Source organism: Triplophysa rosa, linkage group LG13, assembly GCF_024868665.1.
Source record: "Triplophysa rosa linkage group LG13, Trosa_1v2, whole genome shotgun sequence".
Classification (NCBI taxonomy): Eukaryota; Metazoa; Chordata; class Actinopteri; order Cypriniformes; family Nemacheilidae; genus Triplophysa; species Triplophysa rosa.
In genome coordinates this window covers 13,343,266-13,370,205 of record NC_079902.1, presented here as the reverse complement: position 1 = coordinate 13,370,205, position 26,940 = coordinate 13,343,266, and the positions used below count along the sequence as shown (strand labels likewise).

Below are 26,940 nucleotides of genomic sequence, written 5' to 3'. Positions count from 1 at the left end.
GGACCCAGCGGCTCGTTGGAGGGGAGTTCGTGTAACTTCATTGAGGATCTTTCAACGCTGTAGTGTCTGAGTGTCACTTAACTTTATACATCCATGGGTGCAATGAGGACGAGGCTTTTTCTTCGATTCTTCTGACATGGAAATAAATAGCAAACGTAAGTGCATGCTTAATTAACAGTGATAGTTAATTTGAGAATTTTATGAAATCAATTGTTACAAGGTGTCGCTAGTTATTTACGGTGAATGTGTAGGTAACGTTAACTTTACGTGTTTTGCCGAAGCTAGTAACGCTGAACAGATGACGACAAGTGCGTTTAACAACTGTTTATTTTGAATACAAATAGCTACATGGCATGCATTTAAAGCGACAGCTCCTGTTGCACAGAGCATGTAAACAGTGTTTGGAAAGAGAGTGTAAATATCTAAACGCAACTTTTTTGCGTTTGTTTTTGAACTGGCACCGGACCAAACACGTCGTTTGCATATCAGCTCCCGCTGCCGTATCTTATCTTTTACCCATAGAGATGTGCTCCACACCATGAAACCCTGACTTCAAACAGCTGTTCTGTTTCTCATCATCATGTTCCTGCGGGATTTGCTGTTTCCATGTTGATCTGCTTCACTTAGACCTTCAAAGGTCCCGCAGAAATGATACACCTGGAAAATAAGCCTGCTGTGGGTGGCGTAGTGATTCAGAGACTTGCAACAAGACTTAGTTTTTTGTTGTGGACCTCTCAGATGTGTCTGTCAATTAGTTTATAATAGATGAAGTCTGTCTTTATAAGGAGCAGAGTTCTAACAAGACCCCTCAGTGGTACTTTTATTCTCGTAAAAGTCCTACTGTTCATATAGTTGCAGTTTTGGCATGGTGTCTTGTATTTTTCTTTCCCTCAGTGAGACAATGAGATGAGTCCTGCTGGTTTTCAGAGCAAACCGGCTGCTTCTGGTCAGGCGGTGACCCAGAGAGAGAGACTGTGGTACATTCTGATACATTTCATCCCTCCATCTTGGCTCCCACCAGAGTTAAAACCACCAATAAAAGTCTGAGTTTACACAACAGATCAAAGATAAAAGGAAAGATTAGCGTGTCTCCTGTTCGGGGCCTAATGTAAACGCCAAGTTAATGATTCCAAAAAAGGTAAAGAGTTTCATTGCAAAAAATGCTGAGGTAGAAGAGTTAAGAATGCGTGGTTGACACACTTTGGTTGTTACTGTATATAAATTTGCGCCTCTCCTACTTTAGTTTGCTGTTAGTTATATTCTTAACATGCACACACTCGCTCATTGAGGAAATAGGCATTTAATTTAACTTAATAACACAATTCCTTGGGCATCTGGAGGTGTGTACAGAATCATAAAACTTTACACACTTAAAAACAGAGATAACTACCTGCTAAATGTAATTATAGAGCAGAGAACCTCAGTTGGCATCAAACCGCATTTTTTTGTGACTCTCATCTCTTTCAGTTTTTCCTGAGATGTATCACTAAAACCAACATTGTTTAGATTTGGCATCCCATCATTAGGTTTCCACAGGTGTGTTCCAGAACCACCTGCCTCGTGTTTGCAGAAGCCAAAGACTATGTCATCCAATTGGAGTTTACAAGATACAGCAAACAATTGTTGTTGTCTCTCATTCTTAGAAGGGGATTTTGTTTTGAAAATGTCTAGCAGACATCTCTTTCAGAGCAAGCATGTTGTTTCTATCTATTTTTAATACATCTTGTGCATTTGATGGACTTTTTGAAAACTTCATTCGCACAATGAACAGTATTAGCGATTTGTTTAGTTTACATACTTAGATTGGGCACATTATTGACTGGATACGTCATTTGCTCCAGGCTAAATCATTAATAGAATGGGACTGAGTATAGATAGTTGCTTTATTCGAAAACCTAGTAAACTCTGTATACGTTCAGCACTTGAATCCATCATAAACACTTCTGATGCAAAATAAGCATCTTATCGATGTTTCACCCTTACTTCAGACTCAGAAAAAAATTAAGAGTCCTTTCTAAATTTAATCGGCGTTTCTAGATGTGACATTAAGTCATCCAACAGCAATGCGAAAGACTGACAGCATGACAAGACACATGAAAACTGTGATAGAATAAACAGCTTATCACATGAAAATATTTCAAACCTTTCCTAAATACATGTACAAATATTACTGTTGTATTGCTTAAAAGCAAATATGAACTTGTTTTAAATACTGAGCATCTTTTATCTTATTTTGACCTGTTTCTCCCGTTTTCATTTTCAATAAATGCAAATAGAAACCATCTTTTAATTTTAAATTAGGGAGAAATATTGTAAAGTAGTTTACAGAATAAAAACCAATTTGATCTGCGGCTGTATGTTTTAGCCAAATTCAAAAGCGGCATCACATATATCCTTTATGGAGAATGCATCTTAGAATGCATTGAAAAAGAAATGCAAACGGACAGCGAAGACTAAAGGTTATTTTACCAAGGTTGTGTGTGCAGTATTTTGTATGCTTATGAGAGAATCCTTCTCATTATGTGATATCACTCGAGTTATGTGATATCTTCATGCTGAGATGCTGCCTATAAAGTGTTTCAGATCTATCACTGCCTTACAAGTTGCTTAGTAACCTCACTAGGTTTTGGAACACAGCTAGTGTGTGAACATAGAGAATCAGATGTTTTAAGCCAAAGAAGCAGGTAGGCGTGAAGGGGACTATACCTCTCCCCACTGACTCATTGATTCATTTATTTGAGAGATGGCACTAAATCATGAGCATTGTTTTATACTGTAAGCATGTGGAAGAGCTTAGGAGTGTCAAGAACAAAGATCACTTGTTCTGTAAATCGCATAATAAACATGAATCAAACATGAATTTACACTACCCGTCTCAATCCCGTTTCTAGAGTTATTGAGATCAGCTGCATGAATAGCAACAGTGTTTTTTAGTTCATGCAGGGTAGACATGCCCAGTCCGGCCTTGATTGTTGTATGCCATGGTTGCATGTCAGCACGAAGTAACTTGTTCCCTCAGGCTTATGGGAATTCCACTTTTGTGCTACTACGTGGATATGGGTGAGCTTTAATGCATTAACACAGCAGTCTGTCATCTGCCGACATGAACCTTATATCTGAAGAGGAAATGCCACTTGTGGAATGCATTGTTTTGTGATTATAGTAGTGAATTGCTTTCGAAACATCTTTGTTTGGTTTGACCATTTTATTATTCAGACCGCCTATTCGATCTCTTCGAACATCATCTGCCTTCTTGCCAACTCAATGACAACTCAACCAGCTGAAATGGACTAGACAATACACACCCACCAGACTCTCATGTACGTTAATAGAAACGTTTAACAAGGTCTGTGACAATGTTTAAGGACTTTAACAAGTCTCCTTTGAGTTATAGTCTAGGATGTGCTCACTGGTTTCTATGGTACAGCTGTGGTGGTCTGAGGTTGCCACGGTGATGGCCTTAAATACTCTAGAGAAAGTTCTCCCCAACACATGGTGATTAGCTCCATCTGGTAGTTGAGAGCTGTGACGTAAGCTTTAAAAGATCTATAAACTTCAAACACCTACTGTAACCCCAGGTTGATCCAGGTGGGGTGTTGGTGTTATGTGTGCAGTATGTTTTAGTCACGTTGTAAAAGTAGGCTGTGCATTCTGGATTCTCTGCCCACAATGTATCTGACATTGCATAAGCATGCACATCTTCATACAGGTGCAGATGGTGTTGGCGTGACAAGCTTGATTTATCTATCAGGTTCAGAGAAAACGAATGTTTCTCAAAACAAAGTTATACAGTCGTGACCTAAAAACATGAGTTTAGTGTGTGTATCTGACTCGGAATCGTTGCTGACTTTGTACATTTATTGCCATTATGGATTTCACACAAATAGTTCACACAAATATAAAATTCTGGTATCATTTATTTACCCTCATGTGGTCGAAAATCCGTATAAAACTCTCATGTGGAACACTAAAGAAGATATTTTGAGAAATGTCTCCGTGGTTTTGTGTCCATACAGTGGAAGTCAACAGGGGCCAAGGTTGTTTGGTTACCAACTTTCTTCAAATATCTTTTAATTTATACAGGTTTGGAATGAGGGTGAATAAATTATGTCAGAATTTAATGTTTGTGTGAACTATCCCAATTTTCATTTTTTTGGGGGGGACTGTCCCTTTAAGGGGAATTCATATGCACTGCAAACAAATCATTTTCTTTAGCCATGTCTGACATTTCATGAAAAATATCTAAATATTTCAATACAAATTTTTGTTAGAAAGCAAATAAAACAATTTGCAAGTAAAATGGTTATGTTTTTTGCTTTTTTTGAGTTTGGATAAAAGCATCTGCTAAATGGCTAAATGTAATGTATTTAACCTTATTCAAATTAAAAATCGGGCCTAAACCTAATTCAATATATTTTTCTACGATTTTGCATCTCACAGTCTTGTTTTAAAGGTCCTGTTGAAAGCGCAGTTTCTGCCTATCTCATATTAATCTTGAGTACCTATAGAGTAGTATTACGATTATTTACGAAAACAGACGACCTCCTGGGGGTGTGCGGGGGGAGGAACTAAATCACGAGCACACAATACATCATTCATTATCCCTGCATAACTGTTGATTCACTATAAGTTCGTGTTGTTTACATTATGCACGTACGCGACGATTGCCAACAAAACACAGACATATGACTTAGTTTCACTTACGTCGTGTGGTTCATGTCCGACATCTTTTAGCGCTGGGACCGCTCCATCTATCAGTTTCAAACGATCTGCAAATCCAGTGTTATATCCACCGTTTATATGACATCCATCACTGAAATGCCGTGAACAAACAAACACACCTTAACTTCTCTCACTGTCGCAAGATTAATGAGCTGCAGCTGCAGCTGCAGGCCCGCAGCGCAGTCAATCTTGACGCAGCGCAGCCAATCTTGATGGTAAGCGGGTCTTCCTATCATTCGTCGGTTGACATGTGGGCAGGCTATTTCTTTCGCCTTGCCGTGGGCGTGTTTTTCCAGGACAATTGCCCAATAAGGGACTAAGAAAAATTGTTACAAAACAGTTTTATATGTTCGAAAAAAACTTGTACGATTGCAGGGGGAGTGTATCGAGCACAGAAATACTACGTAATACGCCCAACTCGTTTTTTGACAAGTTGACCATGTTAAGCATGAGAAGACAGCACGTTTAACATTGTAATGAAGTCAGAATGCATGACACACCGTTGCAGCACCCCTTTAACATTGTAAAGAAGTCAGAATGCCTTAAACAGCGTTAAATCACCCCTTTAAGGATGTTTTTATATTTTTACTAAAATCTAGACAATAATACTGATTAGGAAAATGATTTCTTTAAACTATGATATTCATGCTGTCAGTGCTCCAGCACAAACCTCTTAGCTCTGTTCACGCCTGTTAACGGTTGTGCCGAGGTCAGGGCTATGCCTTAACTCTAGTACGTCTTTTCTTTTTTCTAGCACAGGCAGTCTCTCACATTGCAATTAATATCCTCTCTATGAATATTCCCACACAAAGCTTCCAGTCTTTCAGCAGCCACAATAGTGCCTGCACAGCCTTAACAGTGTCAGGGAAACACTGCAGCTCTTTACTATGAAAAAAATGAGTGCTGAAGGAAGGCATAGCTGCAGAGTGAAATCATGGGGGTTTTCGGGCGATAAGCAATATGAATTAGGCTGGCAGAACTGAAGGCATTCTTTGTCTTGGAGATGGGCTGACTCACCCTCTTCGTGCCATATTGCCGGGGGTTTGGAGTCTGGGTTGAAACGCTGACCTTCATGACCTCACTGTATCAAAGTCAGTGCTGCATTCATGCACCCTGTCTCTGCTCCTGACCCCTGCAGCCCACCCCACTGTTCTGGGGACAGTGTGTTTTACTGTAGCGTTGTGTGTTCCACCACCTGGCTGACCTATTTCCAAACTGCTTCTTACTGTCAGTGCCAGATCTCAGAATGGCTCGAATGACCACAGATGGGCTGTTAGGGGATTTCCCTGTACTCTTACTCTCTGGCTGATGTTAAACAGAGTCACAGAACATAATAGATGGAGATTAGTAGGGTAGTAACTATTTTGTTAACCAATTTATTTATTTGATTGATTGTATAAACTAACCATGGAAATTACAGTCTATATAATGTAGGACTGTCAAACGATTAAACGCATCCAGAATAAAAGTTTGTGTTTACATAATATATGTCTGTGTACTGTGCATAATAATTTTGTATTTATAAAACATACACATACATGCATACATTTAAGAAAACTATAAAATATAAAAAAGAATAAACATTTATATATAATTTAGATGATTGGCACCTCTGTTGACATTTGCATAATGTCATTCATCAGGGTGGGAGAAATTGCTTAAAGGCGGGGTAGCCGATTTCCGAATTACGCTTTAGACAACCGAGTCGGGCCGAGTACCAAAACAACCTTGTAGCCAATCAGCAGTAAGGTGCACAATGCACAGGGCGGATATTAGCCGAGAAATCGGACACCCCGCCTTGAATACTAAAAGCCTTGATATATGTTAATGTGTTCATGCTCTCTTTTTGCATCTTAGTTTTCATAAATCTTCTCCGTAAATTGGGAAGAGAGCGATTTACATAGTGAGAGTAGCTCAGGAACATAGTAAATTTAGTGCTTTGCTTATAAATAAGCAAGAAAAATGTCATTTTCCATTATATGTTTTGCTTTTCTAAATTGGAGGTTTCAGGCATATACAGTACAAAACATACCGTACGTCAGGGTCTTGGCAATGAGGACCCTCGGGCCACAACGAAGGGGAGTGGCAACATAAAAGCTTCCTGCTCCCTACCGAGCCAGAATCTTGCCTTCAAAGCCTGTTAATGCTTAAACAGGTGAGTAGGAGTTTCAGGGACCATAACTCTGCTGCTGTGTGTGGATACACAGAGCGCTGTGACCTGAGGGAGGCCTCGTCCTAATGGCCAACTCCCCCCTCTTCCCTCAACCAGCAGCCAAGCCCCATCACTGAAGCAGGGGTCATTAACCACAGCGGTTCCCCCTCAAAGCACTTCGGCGTTAAAGATGGGCTCTTTCAGTATTTATTTTGTTTGGTTGATGAGCACGCCTTGAAGTGTGCAAGATTGTTTTTCTAAAAGATGTTGATCCACGTTTGAACTGGTAGCTGCGGGGGCAGATGTTAATATCTCTGATATATGTAATTGCATTTTGACACAGCTGGTCAATAAACCAAAACAGGAGAGTTTTATTGTTTTTGCTAGAAAAATACAATGGGGTTGAGATTGCTGAACGCTTAGAACAAGAGATGCGAGTATGAGAAAGAGGCTTGGTTTGTGTCTGCAACTGGAAAGCTGCAGCTTTTTGACTGTGCGTGTGTGTGTGCTGCTTCATTTTATGATAACCTAAAGCATGTTCTCATCTATCATAAAGCAGCGGGGGTGACATGTAATTTCCCTTTTCCACACAAATGTGCGCAAGCTTTAATACTGTATATGACTCAGATCTCAGAAAGAGAATTAAACGCTAAGCTTTTCCACATGTTCACCTGCCAACTCTCGATCTGAATATGTGTAGTTTTTAGTTCAATGATAAGAAGAGGGTCAAGATTTTATTATTTAGTTATAAAGTGGACACATTAAAGGTGATGTGTGTCATTTTTGAAGAAATTTGTCATGTTGTTTCTACAGTAGCCCTAAACTGACAAACTGCTCTACAGAGCGCGTTTCGTAAATACGTTATCTCCATTGGCAAAGAAGCGAAAATGTGACGACATCTTTGTTATGTGTCAGCCTCCGTAGCGCTTCGAAAGGGAGGGGTAGAGTGAGTCGTTGGTTGCAATTCGCATCCTCACCTCTAGATGCTGCTAAATTTCACACACTGGCCCTTTAAAGAAACATAAAAAGGAAAGATTTGTGTTCACGAACAAAAAATTGTTCATGCGGGCCAGGCATACAGTATGTACATTACATACTGTATCTAAAGCCATAAAGCCAGCTTGGTGTGAGGTAAATTTTCATTTCATATTTTTAACTAAATAAGACGTTTTTAAGCTAGTGTGATGAGCAAAATATTGTCTCACCATGATTTAATGTCCCCATATTTTGTTCTATGCAAACTTAGGTCAGTCTGTGATCTAATTGAAATCATCTTTCAGTTGGGATCTTGTATCCCATAATGCATTTCATCAGTGTGGCCCCTGCAGCACTCTGACATGCATGGGTGTGTTGCGTTCTGGTTTCAATGATTTGATTTCGTTTGACTGCATATGTAGATACACTTTAGTACGTGTTGACAGATGTATATGGGACTGTACCATTTGATGAGTACGCTAACTGATGTCAACAGGCGCTGTAATTTGTGGCATATGCTCAAATATGTGCTTCCCACCACGGCGTCCCATCAGGCCAGAGGCCTCTGATGCAAACATCAATATTGCAAGGTGTCCAAACAAATGAGCTTTTGTGTTTGTTATCTCTCAGTGTAGGAATTCTGGTGTGACATCATCACTAAATGAATGTGTGCATGAACCCGCTCCCTTCCCCCGTGGAGTTTTGGACATTGATGATCCAAGTATGCCTGGAATTCTAAGGGAGATTTTCATGGCTGAATGTAGTTAGTGATGAACTCAGATCAGTAATCCTCTACAGCCTTCATTTGGGAACCATGAACATTCCGTTCAGATCAAGATAAGATTTTTGACTCATCACCTTTATGCTTTGCATGATGTTCCTGATGTTCTTCACGTCTGATGTTATGCATTCTCATGTTATGAATGTAAGAACTGCGGTCTTTATCCACAAAGCATCTTTTCTGACTCACTTGTTATGTCCATCACGCAGAGATGCACGTCAGGTGGGGCAAAGCAAACATCCTGATACAGCTCCAACATCTGTTGCTCCACAGGATGTCCACATTTGATGACAGTCGGTTGTTTTATGTTGGAGGGGTCTTCCCTGCTATTGACTTTGGGAGCTTTCAGCCTCTTTTATCATCTGGCAGAAGTGATGTGAGGTAAATAAATATGATGGGGATCCTAAGATGAAGTCTGAGCCCCGCCAATAATGCCCTCAATTCTAACTGTGTGTGTGTGCGTGTGTGTGAAGGGTAAACCCTATGGTATGGGGACAAAATGTCCCCACAAAGATGGCAATATCCAAAATCCTTGTCCTTGAGGGGACATTTTTTGGTCCCCATGAGGAAACAAGCTTATAAATCATACAGAATTAACTTTTTTGAAAATCTAAAAGAGCAGACAGTTATGTGTGATTGTTAGGGTTAGGGGTGGGTTAGGGGTAGGGAATATGATATACAGTTTGTACAGTATAAAAACCGTGCGTGCGTGTGGTGGATGATATATTTATATCAGATTTGTAATTTTCATTATGAGTCACGGCTCTGTGTATGTCCTCGTGGACGTCTCTGGAGAGGTCAAAGGTCAAACTGCTCCATCACTTTATTGTTGTCTTTTGTAATTCGGCCAGACAGACGTCTGTGGACTTCAGTCAGACCCAGTACCATGTCAATGATTTGATCTAGTCCAACACGAAAGATTTATGTTTACAAGTGAAAAATGACTAAACTTTTATTTTGGGCCTGGAAAAAAACAGAAAAAGTCTGATTGCTCATTCTCCTTCACAACTCCTTCCTGGTGGAACATTCTTCCTAACTCAGTCCGGTCAACCACATCTCTCATAACATTCAAAAACTACTTAAAACCCATCTCTTCTGTGAATACTTGACAGACAAATGTGTAAAAAAAAACTAACCCTCTCTCTTTCTCTCAACAGGTATAGTACATAGTAACTAGTAACTTGGTATTAGCACCTATTGTATTATTGCTCCTGTATGACATATCGCTTATTGCTCCCTGAACTCTCTGTAAGTCGCTTTGGATAAAAGCGTCTGCTAAATGACTAAGGCCACGTTTACACGATGAAAAACGGAAAAGTTTTTCCTTTGGGTTTTTGAAAAGTTTCACGTACACATGACAGCGTTATCAAAACTGTCTACATTTACACGGATCCAGGAAAACGGATAAAAACGCTGTAGTATGCACGCCAGGCCAGTGGATGGTGATGTTGTTGTGTAAAGAAACAGGATGTGCCGAGGGATCTCACTAAATCCTTGGTGTTTCGAGTCAGATCCGTGGGTGTGGCTTGTTGGTTTTGACTAAATCTTTGGTGTTTCAAGTCTTAAACCTTTACCCTAACCCTAACCTTACTCTAACCATCTAAACTACCTATGATTGTTCAAATTGACGAAAAAACACGGTTGGGTGATGACGTCAGACTCGAAACACCAAGGATTTAGTGAGAGCCATTACCGAGCGTGTAATACGCATTCGTGTGACGTCATCATTTTCAGAAAGTTCCATCTTGCAGTTTACATGGAAACGAAAAAGGCGGCATTTCAAAAAGTTGCACTTTGAGACCCGTCTTCAAAAGTTTGCGCTTTCAGTCCCCCAAAACGCCATTTCCGTCTAAACAAACAGCTAAAACGCATACATTTCTTTGCGTTTTCAGTTGAACTAAACGGACCCTAAATGTTAATGTAAAGATAATATTGAAAATAATACTGAAACATTGTAACATTGATGCTTAGCAATGTTTTTTTTTTTTAGTTCTGTTTGTTCTGTTGAACCCAAAGAAATATATTTAGAAGAATATTAGCTATTTTCAGTTCTGGGACATCATTGACTACCATAGTAGGAAAGAATTTAATGGTTGTCAAAGGTGCCCCAGAACAGTTTGCTTTCCTAAATTCTTCAAAATATCACATTTTGTGTTCAACAGAACAAAATAAAATATATAAAATCATTGTTCTATTATAATTTGTGAATGATGTCCCAGAACTGAAAATTACTAACATTCTTCCAAATATCTTTATTTATGTTCATCAGAACAAAGAAATGTATACAGGTTTGGTACAACTTGAGGGTGAGTAAATGATGACAGAATTTTCATTTTCGGGGTTGACCCTTTAAATACCAAGTAGGATCATTAGTTAGAAGAGTTGAGTTATAAAAAAGAGAAAAGAGATTAAGAAATAAGCATTATTTGCACAAACTATCAATGTCTTGATAATCTAGTCTTGAACATCTCTTATCTCCAGTGCCAGGCTGTCTAGCAACATGCTTGCAGAGTTTAACTACACAAACCTTCAGCGTCTCATCTGTCTCTCAAGCGTGAAAGAACATGCCTCCAGAAGCAGTCAATAGTGAAATGGACAGAAAAGTGTCCGCTTACAGCTACGAGAAGAAGATCGAGCTGCTGATATCACCTGAAAACCAAACTTCTGCCTACCTGCACAAAAGTGTGTGTTTGTTAAAATAGGTGTGCACGTGAGTGAGTGGGTTTTGAGATATTCAGCGTGTCGGATCATGTAGAGTGGTCTTAGGTTTTGCCTGTGGCTTTGAGAATTGTCAGTGGAAGCGTGTGCTGATATGCGTCTGTGCATGCCAGCACCCGACTCCTCTCTGCATGGATGAATACAATGAAGAGAACAAGACTCCCTCGTCTGTTCACTTGAGTACACCAGCAGAATTGCTCTTTTGTATTTAAATACGATCTCTAGGGCCACAGAACATCATGTAGGGGCAGATACACCCAGTTTAAAGAGATGTGTGGCTTTAGACAGTGCAGATAGATGGAGGTCAGCGAGTGTCTCATGAGGATCATACGTCACAAACTGTGCTCAGATTTGTCAAGATGATAAAGCCTTAAGGTTGGAGTTTTCAATATGATCTCACACGTTTGTTATTAAATGTGCTAGGCTTTGTTTTTAAAGCTTTGTTTTCTCTGTTACTGTATGTCTGTAACTGTCGTGTAGTTCTCAGAATCTTAGAAGAAACAAAGTTGACATAAATCAAAAATCGTTGCGAGACATATTAATATGTATATAAACTCGATTTAAAGGGATAGTTCAATTAAAAATGAAACTTTTTTTCATCATTTACTCACCCTCATGTCATTTCTAAACTTCTATGACTTTCTTCTGCAGAACACTTCTGCAGAACACCATCTATCTGCAGAACACAAAAGAAGATATTTTGAAGAATGTTGATTGCCCCCCATTTACTTGCATAAACCCACTGAGACATTTCTCAAAATATCTTCTTTTGTGTTCCACAGAAGAAAGAGTCATATACAGTTTTTAAATTATGAGGGTGGATAAATGATGTCCAGATTTCTCCTATAAGAGAGTAATGTCTAAGTTATAAAGAAGAATCTTAAAGCCTTGTGTGTCAGAAATGTTCAATTGAAGCCCACTGAAAGCCTGTGAGAACTGTTGATCGCCCAGCTCTTTCCTCTGTAGGAGGAGGGATGTGTGTATTGACTCATCGTCTGTCCCAGGTGTTATTGAATCCCCTCGGATTAGATCAGGACTAGGTGCCTCCCCTCACTACACACACACACACAGCCTTCACTGAGCACCCCACCCCTACAGATATTCCAACAAACCAGAAAGGGAGGATAAATTCCCCTGTTATGCCCCAGTCACCTCCAGTCTGGGGAAAGAGAGTTAGAAATGTGAAGGAAATGCACCTTCACTGAGTCAGTTTATCAGCTGATTCTGTCACTGTGTAGTGAGGCTTGTTTCTGGATAGCTGTTCGGATTGTCTGTAAGGAACAATTGTATGATTTTACACATTCAGTCGTCTCTGGAGTGGAGATGGTGGGCTTGACTGCCTCCTCAGCAGCTGTTTCTGGTAGGTGTTTCTCACTCTGTTCATTTTTTCTTTCATGGAAACTAAATTATCTGAATGATTTCCATACTGGCTAATGTGAAAAATATTGGTTAGATTTAGTCCGTTGCAAATGTTGTCAGCTGCAGTTTGTAACTTTTGCCTTTTTATCGCCTTCTCTGCATAAAACAGGTTACTTTATGTACTTTACGCTTGTTGAAGTCAAATGACGTCAAACTGATATTTTCTATGAAATTGTATCTGACAACTCAACTTATAAATCATTTCAATCATGGTAAAAAACATACACCAAAGCTAAAAAATGGACTTTAACATATAAAGCGTGATGTTTCGCTCTTGCAGGCTCTTCATCAGACATCAGGTGTGCTGACTTTACATGTAATTTTCCGATTGTTTTCTTTGGTCGAGCACCCGCTTTAAGTTGATTTATGTGCTTTTGGTTTTGTTTTGTTATAAGCTAGTGCTACAAATCATTTTTAATGCTTGCTTAATAACTGAATTTTGTTTGTTTTTAACAAAAGAAAAAGGAAAGTTTTAAATGAAGGGTAGTAAATCCAGTTACAGTGTTATTTCTTGAGTATTTCCTACTGGTGATGTATATCGCTTTAGGAACAAATTAATTTAGTAGCACTGCACTTATAAAGTTAAGACCAAACAAGTTTTTACAGGTGTTTTGTTTGGCTGCGCTAACAGAATGCACTTGTAAAAACAAAGGATTCCACTGAGGTGTTTGGTGATTTCTGTTGCTGGGAGCGTTGTGAATTGACTGTACGTTACTTTCTTTGCTAGGCAGCTTAAAGCTGTTTGGCTGCACTTTTAATGAGGCGAGGAATGTTTCCTCGCCTAGCAGCTATGTGTGAGGTGCTGAGTGCTAAAGCGCATGGTGCAGTTCTGGGAAACCCGCCCCTTTGTCCTTTTAAAACACAGCTTTCAACACCAACCTTGCATTCCTCAACATGGCTTTAGATTGCGTTGAAACAATACGAGCATTGGTGAAGGTCTTTCGAGTGAGCAAGAAAGAAAAATAGATCATCTCTGATTTGCTGGTGAGATCTCGCAGACCTCTTACGCAAGGTTTGTCCACATTAAAAGAACCTGCAGGTGAACTGGATTGGGCTTTGAGTGCCGGTGTGGATTTCTCTGCTGTTTTGATGTGGTATTATCAGAGAAGACCACATGTGTAGCTCTCGAGAGGGGAGTGGGCATAGCCTCGTGTTGTGCTTGGCTTTGGAAGTGACCCTCCACAGGTGCAGCTCAAGATAAAGAGAAGCTCAAATATGTTTGATCTCGTATCTCGGTAGGAATCATATACGCTCCGCTGTGCTGGTGTTGTTTTAAGCTGGTCCTAACTGCCCCCAGAAGACTTTCTGTTCATTAAGTTCTCCAAACGTTATTTGTAACTTCACCTGACTCTTGTGATCTTTAGGGGAAAACAACCTTAAAAAGGGCTAGTTGTATTAAAGATGTTTGAACTTATTTAAATCATTTGTATGGACATACTGTAAGTCTGTGAAGGTGTTTTATGTTTTTCCATTTGATTTGATGGATTGTTTAATAAAAAAGAGTGTACTTGGTTTTTATCTTGTGTTATTTTCCAGACCTGGCTACATTGATTAACCAGAAAGATGTTTACTGACATCTATGCTACAGTATGTTGGTTTACCAAACAATCAACACCAAACCAGTATTTGCCAATATCATCCAGCCTGGACCATAAAACCATAAAAGGTTACCAAACACTTGAATGTGAGCAATAGGGGTGTGAGAGACACTCAAGCTGCGCCCGAAATCGCATACTGTGAAAGTGCCTACCTATGGACCGTTAAAACAATATGTTCTATATAGTATGTGTGGGGGTAGTATGAATACATTTCAGACATACTGCATTCGGCATGTTTTCTTGTCATGTGACCTGTATGTGACCTATGACGTATTAACAACAACCTGTACATAGGCGTTGGTAAAATCGTGATTAAGTCCATCCAATGCATACTCGCAAATCTCGGCGGAAGCAGTAGACCATCCGGGGATTTCTCGCCTACTGTTTTTTTTTGTTGCTTACTGAGGTTTCGGACATACTATTCATGACTCGTACTAATTTTAGGCGTAGGTGATTCTGGACGCAGGGTCAGTTTCCAATATGATAGACGATACTGGCTTAACAGTTACCACTGTATCATGATACTTAACAAAAAGTAAAAAATGTAATTGAAATTTAAATAACATTTATTTGAAAAACATTAACGATTTTCAGTAACATTTTGATGTAGAATTGGTCAAATCAAAGGTTGTATTGAACGTGCTGTATGCAAATGAATAGAAATTTAAGAGGTCCGTCACTGAAAAATTAAACACAAAAATTTTATTAAGAAATTTACGAAAGCTCAACTCTAAGAGAGAACTTCTTAAAGCAGTAAAAACTGAGTTCAACATAAACAAAACATTATCTATGTTGACACGGGTCACATTTTGCCAACCAATTATGGATTAAACAGATGCCATATCATAAAGTAATCGCTATAGCTCTCTAAGATACATATTCAAATTCTTTGTATCACAACATGTAATGCAATACATTGTTTACTCACTAGGGGCTTAATAAACTCTGTTATGTAATTCGTGACGTTTCTTCATTGTAAAGACAATTCAATTTTATACAACACTATCCCAGTTTCACTTCTGGCTTCTCAGCTGGGACTAGTAAGTGTAGTCTTCACAAAAGAACTGTGCATAGCCTTCACATAGCCCTGGTCCTCAAACAGAGCCGCTGGTGATTCTTCACAGGACCAGCTATTTAAATACATTCACATAAGTTGCCAAATGGGCACTCACAAAAAAAAAACACTGTGCCACTTTGGTTTTCTACCCAGTCGAGTCTCCTGGAGGGGGTCATGTTAAGGGCAACACTCAGACGTTTGGTGATGACAGGGGCCTTGTGTCAACAAGTCTGAATGGAGAGGCTGAAACATTCAACCATACTCACTGGTGGGAGTGCCTGTAAGGCAGCCGGGGGCACGATGAGAGGAAGTGTGATGTTTTGCAATATATAGCCAAGTGTGACAGATTGAAGAAAAACAATGTGTATTTTTTCGTCAGAGCAGCAGTACGCTGACCGAAATTTGAGATGAGTATTTTGTGTGCATGTGGGTGTGAATGTCTTGTGTTTGTGTGTGTTTGAGTGCTTGCGTTTCTGTGTGGCTTTTAAACTTCTCACCTTCCCCATGGATAGATGAAGAGCGTGGAACTGACTCATTTTGACATGTCCTGGACCACAGCACTTTCTGACTGAAGGCACATCCTTCATTACATTTTCTCAGGGGGATGTGAATAGGGCGGTGGCCATTTGTGTATACAGTAACAAAGTGAAGAACGGAAAAATAGGGAGAGACGCGCATAAGGAATCACTCTTGAACTATACTCTCACATATTGCTACATTATGTTTTGCCTCATCACATATTTGCTCTGAATAGGGATTTTGCCCTTTTTCCATTTTAAACCTGTATGACTTTCTTCTGCAAACCACAAAAGAAGATATTTTGAAGAATGTTGCTAAGTGAACAACAGTGTTACCCAGTCACTTCTACTACTGTATATGGACATAAACCAATGCAAGTCAATGGGTACCACTGTTGTTCGGTTACCAGCATTCTTCCAAATATCTTTTTTGAAAAAAAATTTTTTGCAGAAGAAAGAAAGCCATACGGGTTTGAAATGACAAGATGGTAAGTAAATTATACCAGAATTTTCACTTTTGGGTGAACTATACCCGTAATTAGTCATTAGCATATCTATTTTTTGTCGCTCTGAAGGATTGAATACATTAAACACAAAAATGTAATGCATCTCATCAAGAAGCTGATCAATTAAGTTAATGCGAGTCTTGACCTACCACACCTTTAATATCAGTAAACCCACAGGGCCTGAGGTGGATACTCTGGCTCAGCTCAACCTCCGCCCAAGCCAGATTGTACAGCTGTGTGATGATCACGGCCGTTCAGCTTCATTCGCACTCATTTTGTCTCTCTGTCTTTCCACTAAGCCTTCTGTTCATGATCACTGTGGTCGTAGTGTCAGGTGGGAGGTGTTTACACGCCTGTGTCCTTCGATATCAGCATGACTCCTGCCCGGGTGCCCACCGCCCTCGGGTTGCTGTCAAAACCCCTTTAGTTTTTACTCATCCCTCAAAAAATACTTGCAGCATGGAACTTTTTACATATTTTTACTCTTTTGCTTACAGCGCATTACGCCAAACACAGACTCCGCATTAGTAGTGCTGGGTCATTAGTAATGGGTTGTGGGAGAAAATATGGCATAGCTGGCGTGGAAAACTGTGAACTGTGCAGTTTGTGTGCAGTTTCACAGACCTCCGTTTTCTGCATAATCTACACAAAAGAGCCTGCATCCAAAAGTTAACTAATGAGGGAGAGGGTTTTCAGATGTCAGACTGTGAATGTATTTTTTGGGCTTGGACCTTCCTCTGCTCTCTGTGAGCTTCCTAGGTGGGATAGGAGGCTCGCTATAGATCAAAGGTTACGCCTTTGTCTCTACGTGGGGGTTTTCGGTTTCCCTAGCAGGACAGTGTTCATTCTACAGAGACCCAGAATGGACCTCAAGAGTCCCAAACCTGTTCCAATTTATAATCCCAGTGACCCGTTGTCATCCCCCTGCCCATAAATCATATTGTGCGCTGACACGTGTGTCCATTCTGACGACACCCTGTGGAATATAAAGTTACAAAGAACCGTGCATCAAGATCTTTTTGATTCAGTCATTCCAAGTTTTGGCACGCTTTTGAGAATCTGAAAGGATAATTGATGATGTCATGGCATGTACGCCCTCTCCGCTAAATTTCTTTACTGTGCACTGTTTTTGTTTGCTCAATGCTGAGATGGTCGTTCTAATTGATATGTTGTTATGACACGCTGTGTAGTCTGTTCTCTATCGACCTCTAACCCTAAACTTTGACTTTCAGAGATGGAGCTCTTGGTGACAGAGTTAAATGTGCTGTTGAGGCTGTTGGACCATGAGACCTTGAGCTCTGCTACAGAAGAAAAGAAAACGGCTGTGAAGAACCTGCTAAAGCGACTTCAGCCATCAGGTAAACATCAAAATTACATGAGGAAAATACTTCCTTATGTTATCTGGTATCACTTGATAAATATGTTTTTTGACTCTCCTTGCAGTCACTGGAAAAGACTACATGTACATGAACACATCGGTGTACAGAAATGGAACCAGCTTTGTTGAGTCTCTTTTTGAAAAGTTTGGTAAGAGGATTTATTAGATGTACAGTACTTACCTCACTCCTCATCATTCTCTATTATTTCAAAACATACGTCTCATAAATGTTTTCACATTTCTACAGATTGTGACCTCGGGGACTTAAAAGTCGAAATGGAGGATCAGAAGAAAGATCCAGAGATAAACCACAGTCGCTGTAAGCCGGTAAGAAGAGGATTACCCATAATGCGCTGCTCTAAAGCGGTCTCTCTTAGACTAATATATGGTGCATTATTAACCTTGATGTCAATGTGCAATAAGGGCCGTGCTCTGTGACGGTGAAGTATAGCGGTAAGAAAATCATCCTGCAGTGAAACATCATCTTTTCTCCAGCTGCATTGCAAATTGAAGGCCAGGCAGTTCTGCTAAAGTCACACCACCATCAGTCCTTTACCGGGGTCCCCACAGAGTCATGATGCATTATTAAGAGAGAGTGCTCGCCCAGCAGTCAGGATGTTTTATCGTGTGCTTGTGTTTGTGCGTGCCGTTGTTGCCACAATACTGCTGAATGGGCAATATCTGATGCATTGTTAAGCCATCAGCCGTGTGGCTTATTGGTTTTGATTGGATGCAGTGGACGCTATCATTTGTTATATGGGGAAATGAGCCACATAACTTTATGATTCTGCTGAAGCGCTGATGTAAGTAGGAAATGATGTGATAAGGCAGGCAGATGGAGAAAGTCATGGTGTGTGCCTTTTTTTGGAGCAGGGCTTGGCAGACTCCCCTCCCCCTCTGCCCAACACACCCCCTCCAGAGGAATATTACGAAGAAGCCGTGCCACTCAGCCCTGGCAAGATGCCAGAGTATATCACCAGCCGCAGTGAGTCTTATTGCTGTATGTTCCCTGCTTGGAAATGGATCATAGATTATATACACTAAATAAATAATAATAACTATAATAAATAAATAACTTTGGACGCTATGGAAGATGTTCCACCATTGACTTTGATTCAGACAATTAATAACAAACTTAAAGAACGATTGTGTGTTTTCTTGTAAAAATGGAAGTAATAGGAAGTACAAGAAACATGTTGGAAGAGGGGATAATATTTATTAATATAATATTATATACAATTTTAATATAATTTATAATATTAGTAATGATTGAGAATAGTAATGAATCATAATGTATATATTATATAATATATAATTACTATAACAATAAAATTATTATCATTGAATTGTATTCAAATGAATATAATAAAATTATTTTAATAATACATTATTATTATTATTAAGTATTATTATTATTATTTATAATAAATAAAATTATATTTTAGTGCATTTCAGATCATCCAGGCTTCTGTCTGGTCTTACACTTCTCATTTTACATGAATAGCTACGTTATTATTAATATTGTACAACATAATTATTTCCAAAAAATTGTTGCTAGAACCTGATTTTAGATAAGTCATGTGATGATGTACATCTCTCCTATTTATACAGGCAGCTCCAGCCCTCCAAACTCTATTGAAGATGGATATTACGAGGAAGCAGAAAACAATTACCCAACCACCCACGTGAACGGGCGACGCAAAAGCTCCTGTAAGTGAGCATCTCTGACCCACTAAAGCAAGTAATTACCTCTTAGTCCTACTAGTTACGTAATTCCTTATTAAGCCTATTTGTATGACATCACGTTTCACGCAGATAATGACTCGGATGCCTTAAGCAGTTCTTATGAGTCATATGATGAGGAGGAGGAGGAGAAGAGCCAGCGTTTGACACACCAGTGGCCATCGGAAGAAAACTCAATGGCCCCGGTGAGAGACTGCCATATTTGTGCCTTCCTTCTGAGGAAGAAACGTTTCGGCCAGTGGGCCAAACAGCTCACTGTCATCCGTGAGAACAGACTGCAGGTGAGCTGCCAAAAGCCCGAAGGTATTAAACCTAGCTTTGTTTTTGTTTCATATAGATTCAGGATTCATACGTAGAAACCTCTGATTCACTGTTTGTGCATCTGCTTTTACTTAAAGTGCTACAAAAGCTCAAAAGACCAGTCGCCCTACACTGACATACCTCTCGGCTTGTGCACTGTCATCTACGTACCCAAAGACGGGCGGAGAAAGAAGCACGAGCTGCGTTTCTCTCTGCCCGGAGGAGAGGTGTTGGTGCTGGCTGTTCAGAGCAAGGAACAGGCTGAGAAATGGCTCCAAGTAAACACAGTTCTTTCTTTGTTCAGCTCATGACTGCACACTTGATTATTTGTTATACCTCCACATAATGGTGCCAGAAATAATATTGCACAAGGTTTTTGTAAGGACCCCCTGTGTGATGAAAAATGTTTACATGTGTGGTGAAGCACTGATGTGTGGATGTCTTTGTGTCATTGCAGGTGGTGCGTGACGTTACAGGTCAGGGAAATGGTTTGGACATCCCCTCATCTCCCACGATTCCTAGGAAGATTGAACTGGATAAGGTGGGATTCCAGAACACATTTACCCATACTTTTGTCATCATTACTGACAGATAAAGTGTGCACATGATGGATTGGAGGAACATTTTGGGGATACAATTATTTATTACAAGGTCTCACTGCAACTTGAGTTTGTTTGAGAAAAATAATCCCAGCATTACATCATTAGCTGAATATACTTTCCCTTAGACTACTTTGAACTGTGGTGCAGTTTTTTTTTACTATGGTACTAAATGATGTACTGTATTTATATATCATGATATTTTATAGTACTCATTTTTATATATAGTTATTCTATAGTATAGTACTTATACTATTAGTATAGTGTAAATTATAGACCTTTTATTAAAAAAAACACATCATTAGATGAATAAAATCATCAGTTGCTGGGTTGATAAAAAAGGGTAAGATAAAAATGATATTAACATGGCACCATGTCAGGTATTTGAAGAACACGAGAATCAGAGACTTATTGTGAAAAGTGTAGTTATGTTGTGTTGTTGTGTAATTATGAATTTGTATGTTTAGTTTGGCCTGACTGTGCTGTTTCCCTGTAGTGGCCGTCTGTAGAGAAGCAAACCTCAGATTCTGACAGCATGCCAAGTGGAGAAAGTGCACGTGACAGTCGGGAAAATGGTGAGATATCCAGTTTTACCCCACTGTTCTTCTCTCATTACACTTTTGCTTGTGGTGTTTGCTTAGGCAAGCATTACTTTCACTGTTCCTCATACTTGCGGATTCGTTCATACTCGGTGTTGGGTTCTGTTGACAAGGGACCGCATCGATTTCACATTCCTTTATCAAATGCGAGTGTGTCTTTCTATTCTTTTTTGTGACTCTTTCTCTCTCTATTAAAGCTTTATGACATGTAGCTTTTAAACAAGCAGAAAGTATTTAAGCAGGATGTGGATTGTTTGTTTATCGTTGTTTTGGCCACTGAAAGTCTAATATCTTTGGCTTAATTTCTGCAGTTTCCTCACGGATGTGCACAACATAACATAACATGTGTATTTCATTAAACTAATAGACTGTGCGTGCGTGCGCGCGTGCGTGCGTGTGTGTGTGTGTGGACATGTTTTTATATGCAGCACACCAACACATGGGGACTCGTGTCACTGTGGGGACCAAAATTGAGGTCCCCATGTGCAAAAATTGTATAGAACAATATTTTTTTTTAATCTAAAAATGCAAAAAGTTTTCTATGATCTTTAGGTTTAGGAGTAGGGGATAAAATATACAGTTTGTACAGTATAAAAAACAATATGCCTCTGGACTGTCCCCACGGAGATAGTAAACCAGACGTGTGTGTGTGTGTGCGTGCGTGCGTGCGTGCGTGCGTGTGGACATGTTTTTATTTCCCAGTGGGGACCTAAACCTGCATGCACACCAACACATGGGGACTCGTGTCACCGTGGGGACCAAAATTGAGGTCCCCATGGGCAAAAAAGCTTATAAATTGTACAGAACAATATTTTTTTTAAATCTAAAAATGCAAAAAGTTTTCTATGATCTTTAGGTTTAGGGGTTGGGTTAGGGGTCAGGGGTTAGAATATACAGTTTGTACAGTATAAAAAACATTACGCCTATGGACTGTCCCCACGGAGATAATAAACCAGACGTGTGTGTGCGTGTGTGTGTGTGTGTGTGTGTGTGTGTGTGTGTGTGTGTGTGTGTGTGTGTGTGTGTGTGTGTGTGCGTGTGCGTTTACAGGTAAACCCAAGCGAGGTGCCCTATCAGAGCTCACAGGCACCGTGAGCCGAGCAGCAGGAAGAAAGATAACAAGAATTATTAGTTTCTCCAAAAGAAAACCTCCTTTACCAGGAGACGTTCGCGGCTCACTCGATCAAGACCCTCGATGCGGTAGGAATCCAGTTACTTTTCTCACATTACAATACCCGAGAATCTCTCCACCTGTTATTTTCAACTTGTCTTTCTTTGCCTTTGATCTCAGACAGCAAGATGGAATAAATCTTTACACCATGACATAGAGGACGGTGTCGTGTAATAATTGTTGTAATGCTTTGTGTGTGTGTGTCAGGTTATGTGGGTGTGCTATTAAATCAGTGCTGGAAAGAGCACTGGTGTCGTGTACGGGCCGGATCTCTTTACCTTTATCATGAGAAAGGAGAACAGCGAGTCCCTCACACCACTGTGGCACTGAAGGGCTGTGAAGTTGTTCCAGGCCTGGGGCCCAAACATCCCTTTGCCTTGAGAATACTGAGAGGAGGTGCAGAGGTGGCGGCTTTGGAGGTAATGAAGGCTTCATGTTGAGCTTTTACACAAATACTTGGATTGAGTTTGGCAATCTAATTGGACATTTCAAGAAAATATCAGCCATGTCAAACTTAAAAATGAAGTTTGCTTCTACTGTAGCTTTAAATAATTGTCAAAATGAATCACTTACTCGTCGATAGTTCACCCAAAATTAATTCTTTTGTCATAATTTATTTACCCTCATGTCATTTAAAAGCTGTGTATGACTCTTCCTACTGTGGAACACAAAAGAAGATATTTTGAGAAATGTCTCAATGGTTTTGTGTCCATACAATGGACTTCAATGGGTTACAAGCAATGCACGCCCTTTATTATCTTATTTGTGTTCTGCATAAGACAAAGAGTGATACAGGTTTGGAATGACACGAGGGTGTGTAAATATGGATAATTTTCATTTATTATATAATTAACTTATACAAAGTATTTAAAAAATATATTAAAATGGTCTTAGTACACTTTAGTATAACTGAACTGCCTGTGATATGTTATTTTGTTTGTGTGTGTTGTTCTATTATCTCATGTTTGTTCTTGTGTTTGTGTGTCAGGCGAGTTGCTCGGAAGAGATGGGTCGCTGGCTGGGGGTTCTGTTAGCAGAGACCGGTTCCTCAGCTGACCCCGAGTCCCTACATTATGACTATGTAGACGTGGAAACTATTGCCAACATCCGCACAGCTGCCCGTCACTCTTTCCTGTGAGTGTGGAGTGAAATGTTAAATGAGATCATCTTGGCGATGTCGTTTATTTTATACTGACTGGTATTTCATGTTTCCTGTTTATCTAGATGGGTAACCTCAACAGATTCAAGAACCTATGATGAGGTCCCTTTTGAAACCACAGAGGTTCGTGGTTACTGTATGAACAACCATTTGGTTGCGTTGGGCATCTACACACCCTTGCACATTATTTTCTCAACTGGTTTTGAATCAACACAATGTTTTGTTTTGAATAGTTTTTGAGCATGTGTGAACTTAAGGCAAATAGCCTATCAGTTCTAATACACACTAATGGAGAGCATAGCCATATTTCTTAGGTTCACTGTATCAACACCTCAGTTGACACCCTCTGTCCTAATATAGCGCTAATGTTTTGCACAATTCCTCCAGAGGGTTTTAAGCTTGGAAAAGATTGTCTGTATGAGTTTCCTAACATTCATACACAGCACGTTTTAGAAAAGGGGGAGAGTAATATGTTTGTGCTTCTGTGTGTGTGCCCCGACTGCTGGGTGAATGAAAGATGAGAAGTGTGTGATGAGTCTCGGGGGTTACAGCAGCTTTAGTCCTCGTGGCCTCTGGCCTCTGAGCTGCTTGTTAAACCCGTACTGAACCCTCAGATACCCACAGAAAATAAGGCAATGCTGATGAGGGCACACAATATTATTAGATTTATATTAGGATAGACACTGTGTTCTAATGGAGTTAATATGTATATTTAAACTGATAAAATAACACATTGAATTCTGTTTCTGATTGTTTGCTTTTATTTCTTCAACAGGAAAATGAGAGGCTAAGTGGAGTAACTCAAATAAAACATCACTCTTTCACCAGCAGTGACACAGGAAAGCCCAGTCCACAAATCACCCGAAAACGCCACGGCTCCAGTGAGTCCTGTCACACTCTCTGTGCTGGGTGTACTTACAAGAAACACAGATGTGTTGTGTGTATCATTGTTTTCACACATTGTTACAGACATTCTTTCAATTTTCTTGAGATAATTTTGTGGTTTAGTCAGTAATATATTAAATCTTATGATCACGTGTGTTAAAGGGACTGTTCACCCAAAAATAAAATTCTGTCATCATTTACTCACCCTTGAGTTGTTCCAAATCTTTATAAATGTCTTTGTTCTGATGAACACGGAGAAAGATATTTGGAAGAATGTTGGCCACTATTGACAACCATAGTAGGAAAAATTGCTTTATACATTTCTTTGTTCTGTTCACCAAAGGAGATATTTTGAAGAATGTAGGAAAGCAAACAGTTCTGGGGCACTTTTGACTACCATTGTTTTTTTTCCTACTATGGAAGTCAATGGTGGCCAAGAACTGTTACAAGCATTCTTCCAAATATCTTTCTCTGTGTTCATCAGAGCAAATGTATACAGATTTCGAACAACTCGAAGGTGAGTAAATGAAAATTCGATCAACATTTACTCACCGTCGTATCCAAAATCATGACTAAAGTCATGCACTAATAATGTTGGCTTGAAAAACTTGCTTGACAGATATGCACTGCACACTTAGTTGGATGAGAAATGCTTAGTTTGCATTAGAATGGGACAACCTTATAACCTTTATATTGATACAATAAATATGGTTATTGATGTTATAAATAATTCCTTTTGTATTCCTTTTAAGAAAGATCACATTGTTTTTTTTAAACACATTAGGGCGAGTACATGAATTTTCAGTTTTGGGTGAACCTTTAATGGAAGCATCTGGTTCTTAGTATTTCACATCAGAAGCATTAGTCAGTGAGAATACTGTTACCTGATCTTAACTCCTGACCGGCTCTCTCCATTTTAACACTTTTTCTCTCACTCGTATGCTGCTGAAAAGTGCTAAGAGCTTTGCCACCTTCCCACAGTCTTCTAGAGTCTGACTTTTGACCTCTTCCTGACATTTCAGATGCAAATCAGTACGGGAGGTATGGGAAAACCCGGGCGCAGGAGGATGCACGCGGCTACTTGAAAGAGAAAGAAGACCTGGAGAAAGACATAGATGCCATCAGAAATGCACTGATCTCACTGCGGAAGAAGAAACGAGAGGTCAAAGCAAAGATAAAGAGTGTAACAGGTGAGAAAAAAGGGATAATACAGTATCGGACAGAGTCTGTGTGGTAGATTGTTCACCTATAAACTCATACTGTTGTTTGCAGAGGAGATTCAATAAATTTAGATAACTGCAGTCATTACATTAAGTTTGTTTTGTATTACCTAATTTTATCACGGTTGCTTTGGGTTAAAAACATATCATGTGATCAAAATGTTGCTTTATAATGTTGCTTCTCGTTTTTACAACATTTTAATGGGGCATATTGCATAAACCAGCCATGTAAAATGTTAGTGAATTTAAGTTAGGATGATGCATGGGGTCAATAAAACAAAACTAGCCTCTCTTAAAAGCCCTTATAACATATTCAGACATAATTCAGTTATGTATTCTTATGATAGCAATATGCTATGAGAAGCTGTACATTTACAGTGATTGTACTATAGTAAAGTAACATAAAACAGCACTAACGATATTAATCCTCCCAAGTCATTCATACATTTATTGGAAATAATAAACATAAATAATTCTTCCAAATAAAATAGTTCATTAGCTTAACTGTGTAGGCCATTTACTGTTACTAAGCAACACATATTTATCTGCATTTCAAAACAGATTGGAAATGGCTCATTAAATGAGAAATTAAAGGCAGAAATATGCTTTTTAAGTTATTCATGACTTATTAATTTACACTTATAAATAAACACATTTGTGAATGTAATTGTGTAACTGTGTTGTAGATAAGCAGAAATTGGCCTTAGATGAGCATGTAGCTGAGTTAGAGGAGATCTGTCGAGTGAAAGAGGAGGAGCGTGTGGATCTAGAGCTCAAGCTCACACAGGTGAAGGAGAACCTGAAGAAATCTCTGGCTGGTGGAGCGCTGGGGGCACCTTCAGAACCTAAACCTTCAAACAAGGTACTGTGTGGGGCTGTTCTGTAAACTTTTTATTGTTGAAGGAAACATTTAAAACAGTAGGCCTTTTCATGGATCATTAGATCAAAATATTGTTCTGTTCTCAAGTGCTACTTTCTTCCTTACCAGGCTCAAAAGACCGAGTACATCGAGTCATATCTGCCTGTCAACTGTTCCTCTGAAATGCGGAAGCGCCCCCTATCCATTTATGCATCCACCAAAGGAAACGTTATGCAGAAAGCCAAGGTAAAACACAACAGTATTCACATTATCATATATATAACTGTATATCACAGCTGTAAACAAATGTCAAATTAACGGAAATCTTTGTATGTTTTTAAACAGGAATGGGAGTCTAAGAAGAGTACTTAAGGAGATTGAGCTGAAAGACTTAAGACTGTGAGCCATATCAAGCCTAACAAAAAACCCTCTTAAAGTCCATTGATTGAGGTTACCATCCTTATAATGAGTTCCAGTGGCAAAGCAGCAGCTTCACTATAATCCAGTCAAATGATGATATGAGCTTTTCGAACGGTCTTGTGAAATTCTTTAATGCCAAAATGATGTCGTTGGACAATGGA

General features: G+C 39.4%; 1 protein-coding gene across 2 annotated transcripts; it reads left to right on the top strand.

Annotated features, from left to right (window-relative positions):
- The first annotated feature begins 44 nt into the window (after positions 1–44).
- Positions 45–26,817, top strand: afap1l1a (actin filament associated protein 1-like 1a). 2 transcript variants are annotated; one of them, XM_057350219.1, is made up of 19 exons: positions 45–155; positions 17,679–17,804; positions 17,890–17,973; positions 18,072–18,151; positions 18,698–18,809; positions 19,436–19,534; positions 19,640–19,848; positions 19,966–20,145; positions 20,325–20,408; positions 20,963–21,041; positions 22,116–22,265; positions 22,444–22,655; positions 23,225–23,370; positions 23,461–23,518; positions 24,171–24,276; positions 25,303–25,470; positions 26,187–26,362; positions 26,489–26,605; positions 26,705–26,817. In XM_057350219.1, exons 1-19 carry the CDS (start codon positions 137–139, stop codon positions 26,729–26,731), a joined length of 2,232 nt encoding a protein of 743 aa, XP_057206202.1. In that variant the 5' UTR covers positions 45–136; the 3' UTR covers positions 26,732–26,817. The 2 variants fall into 2 exon arrangements, with proteins under 2 accessions (XP_057206202.1, XP_057206201.1); XM_057350218.1 differs by lacking the exon at positions 45–155 and adding an exon at positions 12,472–12,708.
- Positions 26,818–26,940: the final 123 nt, after the last annotated feature.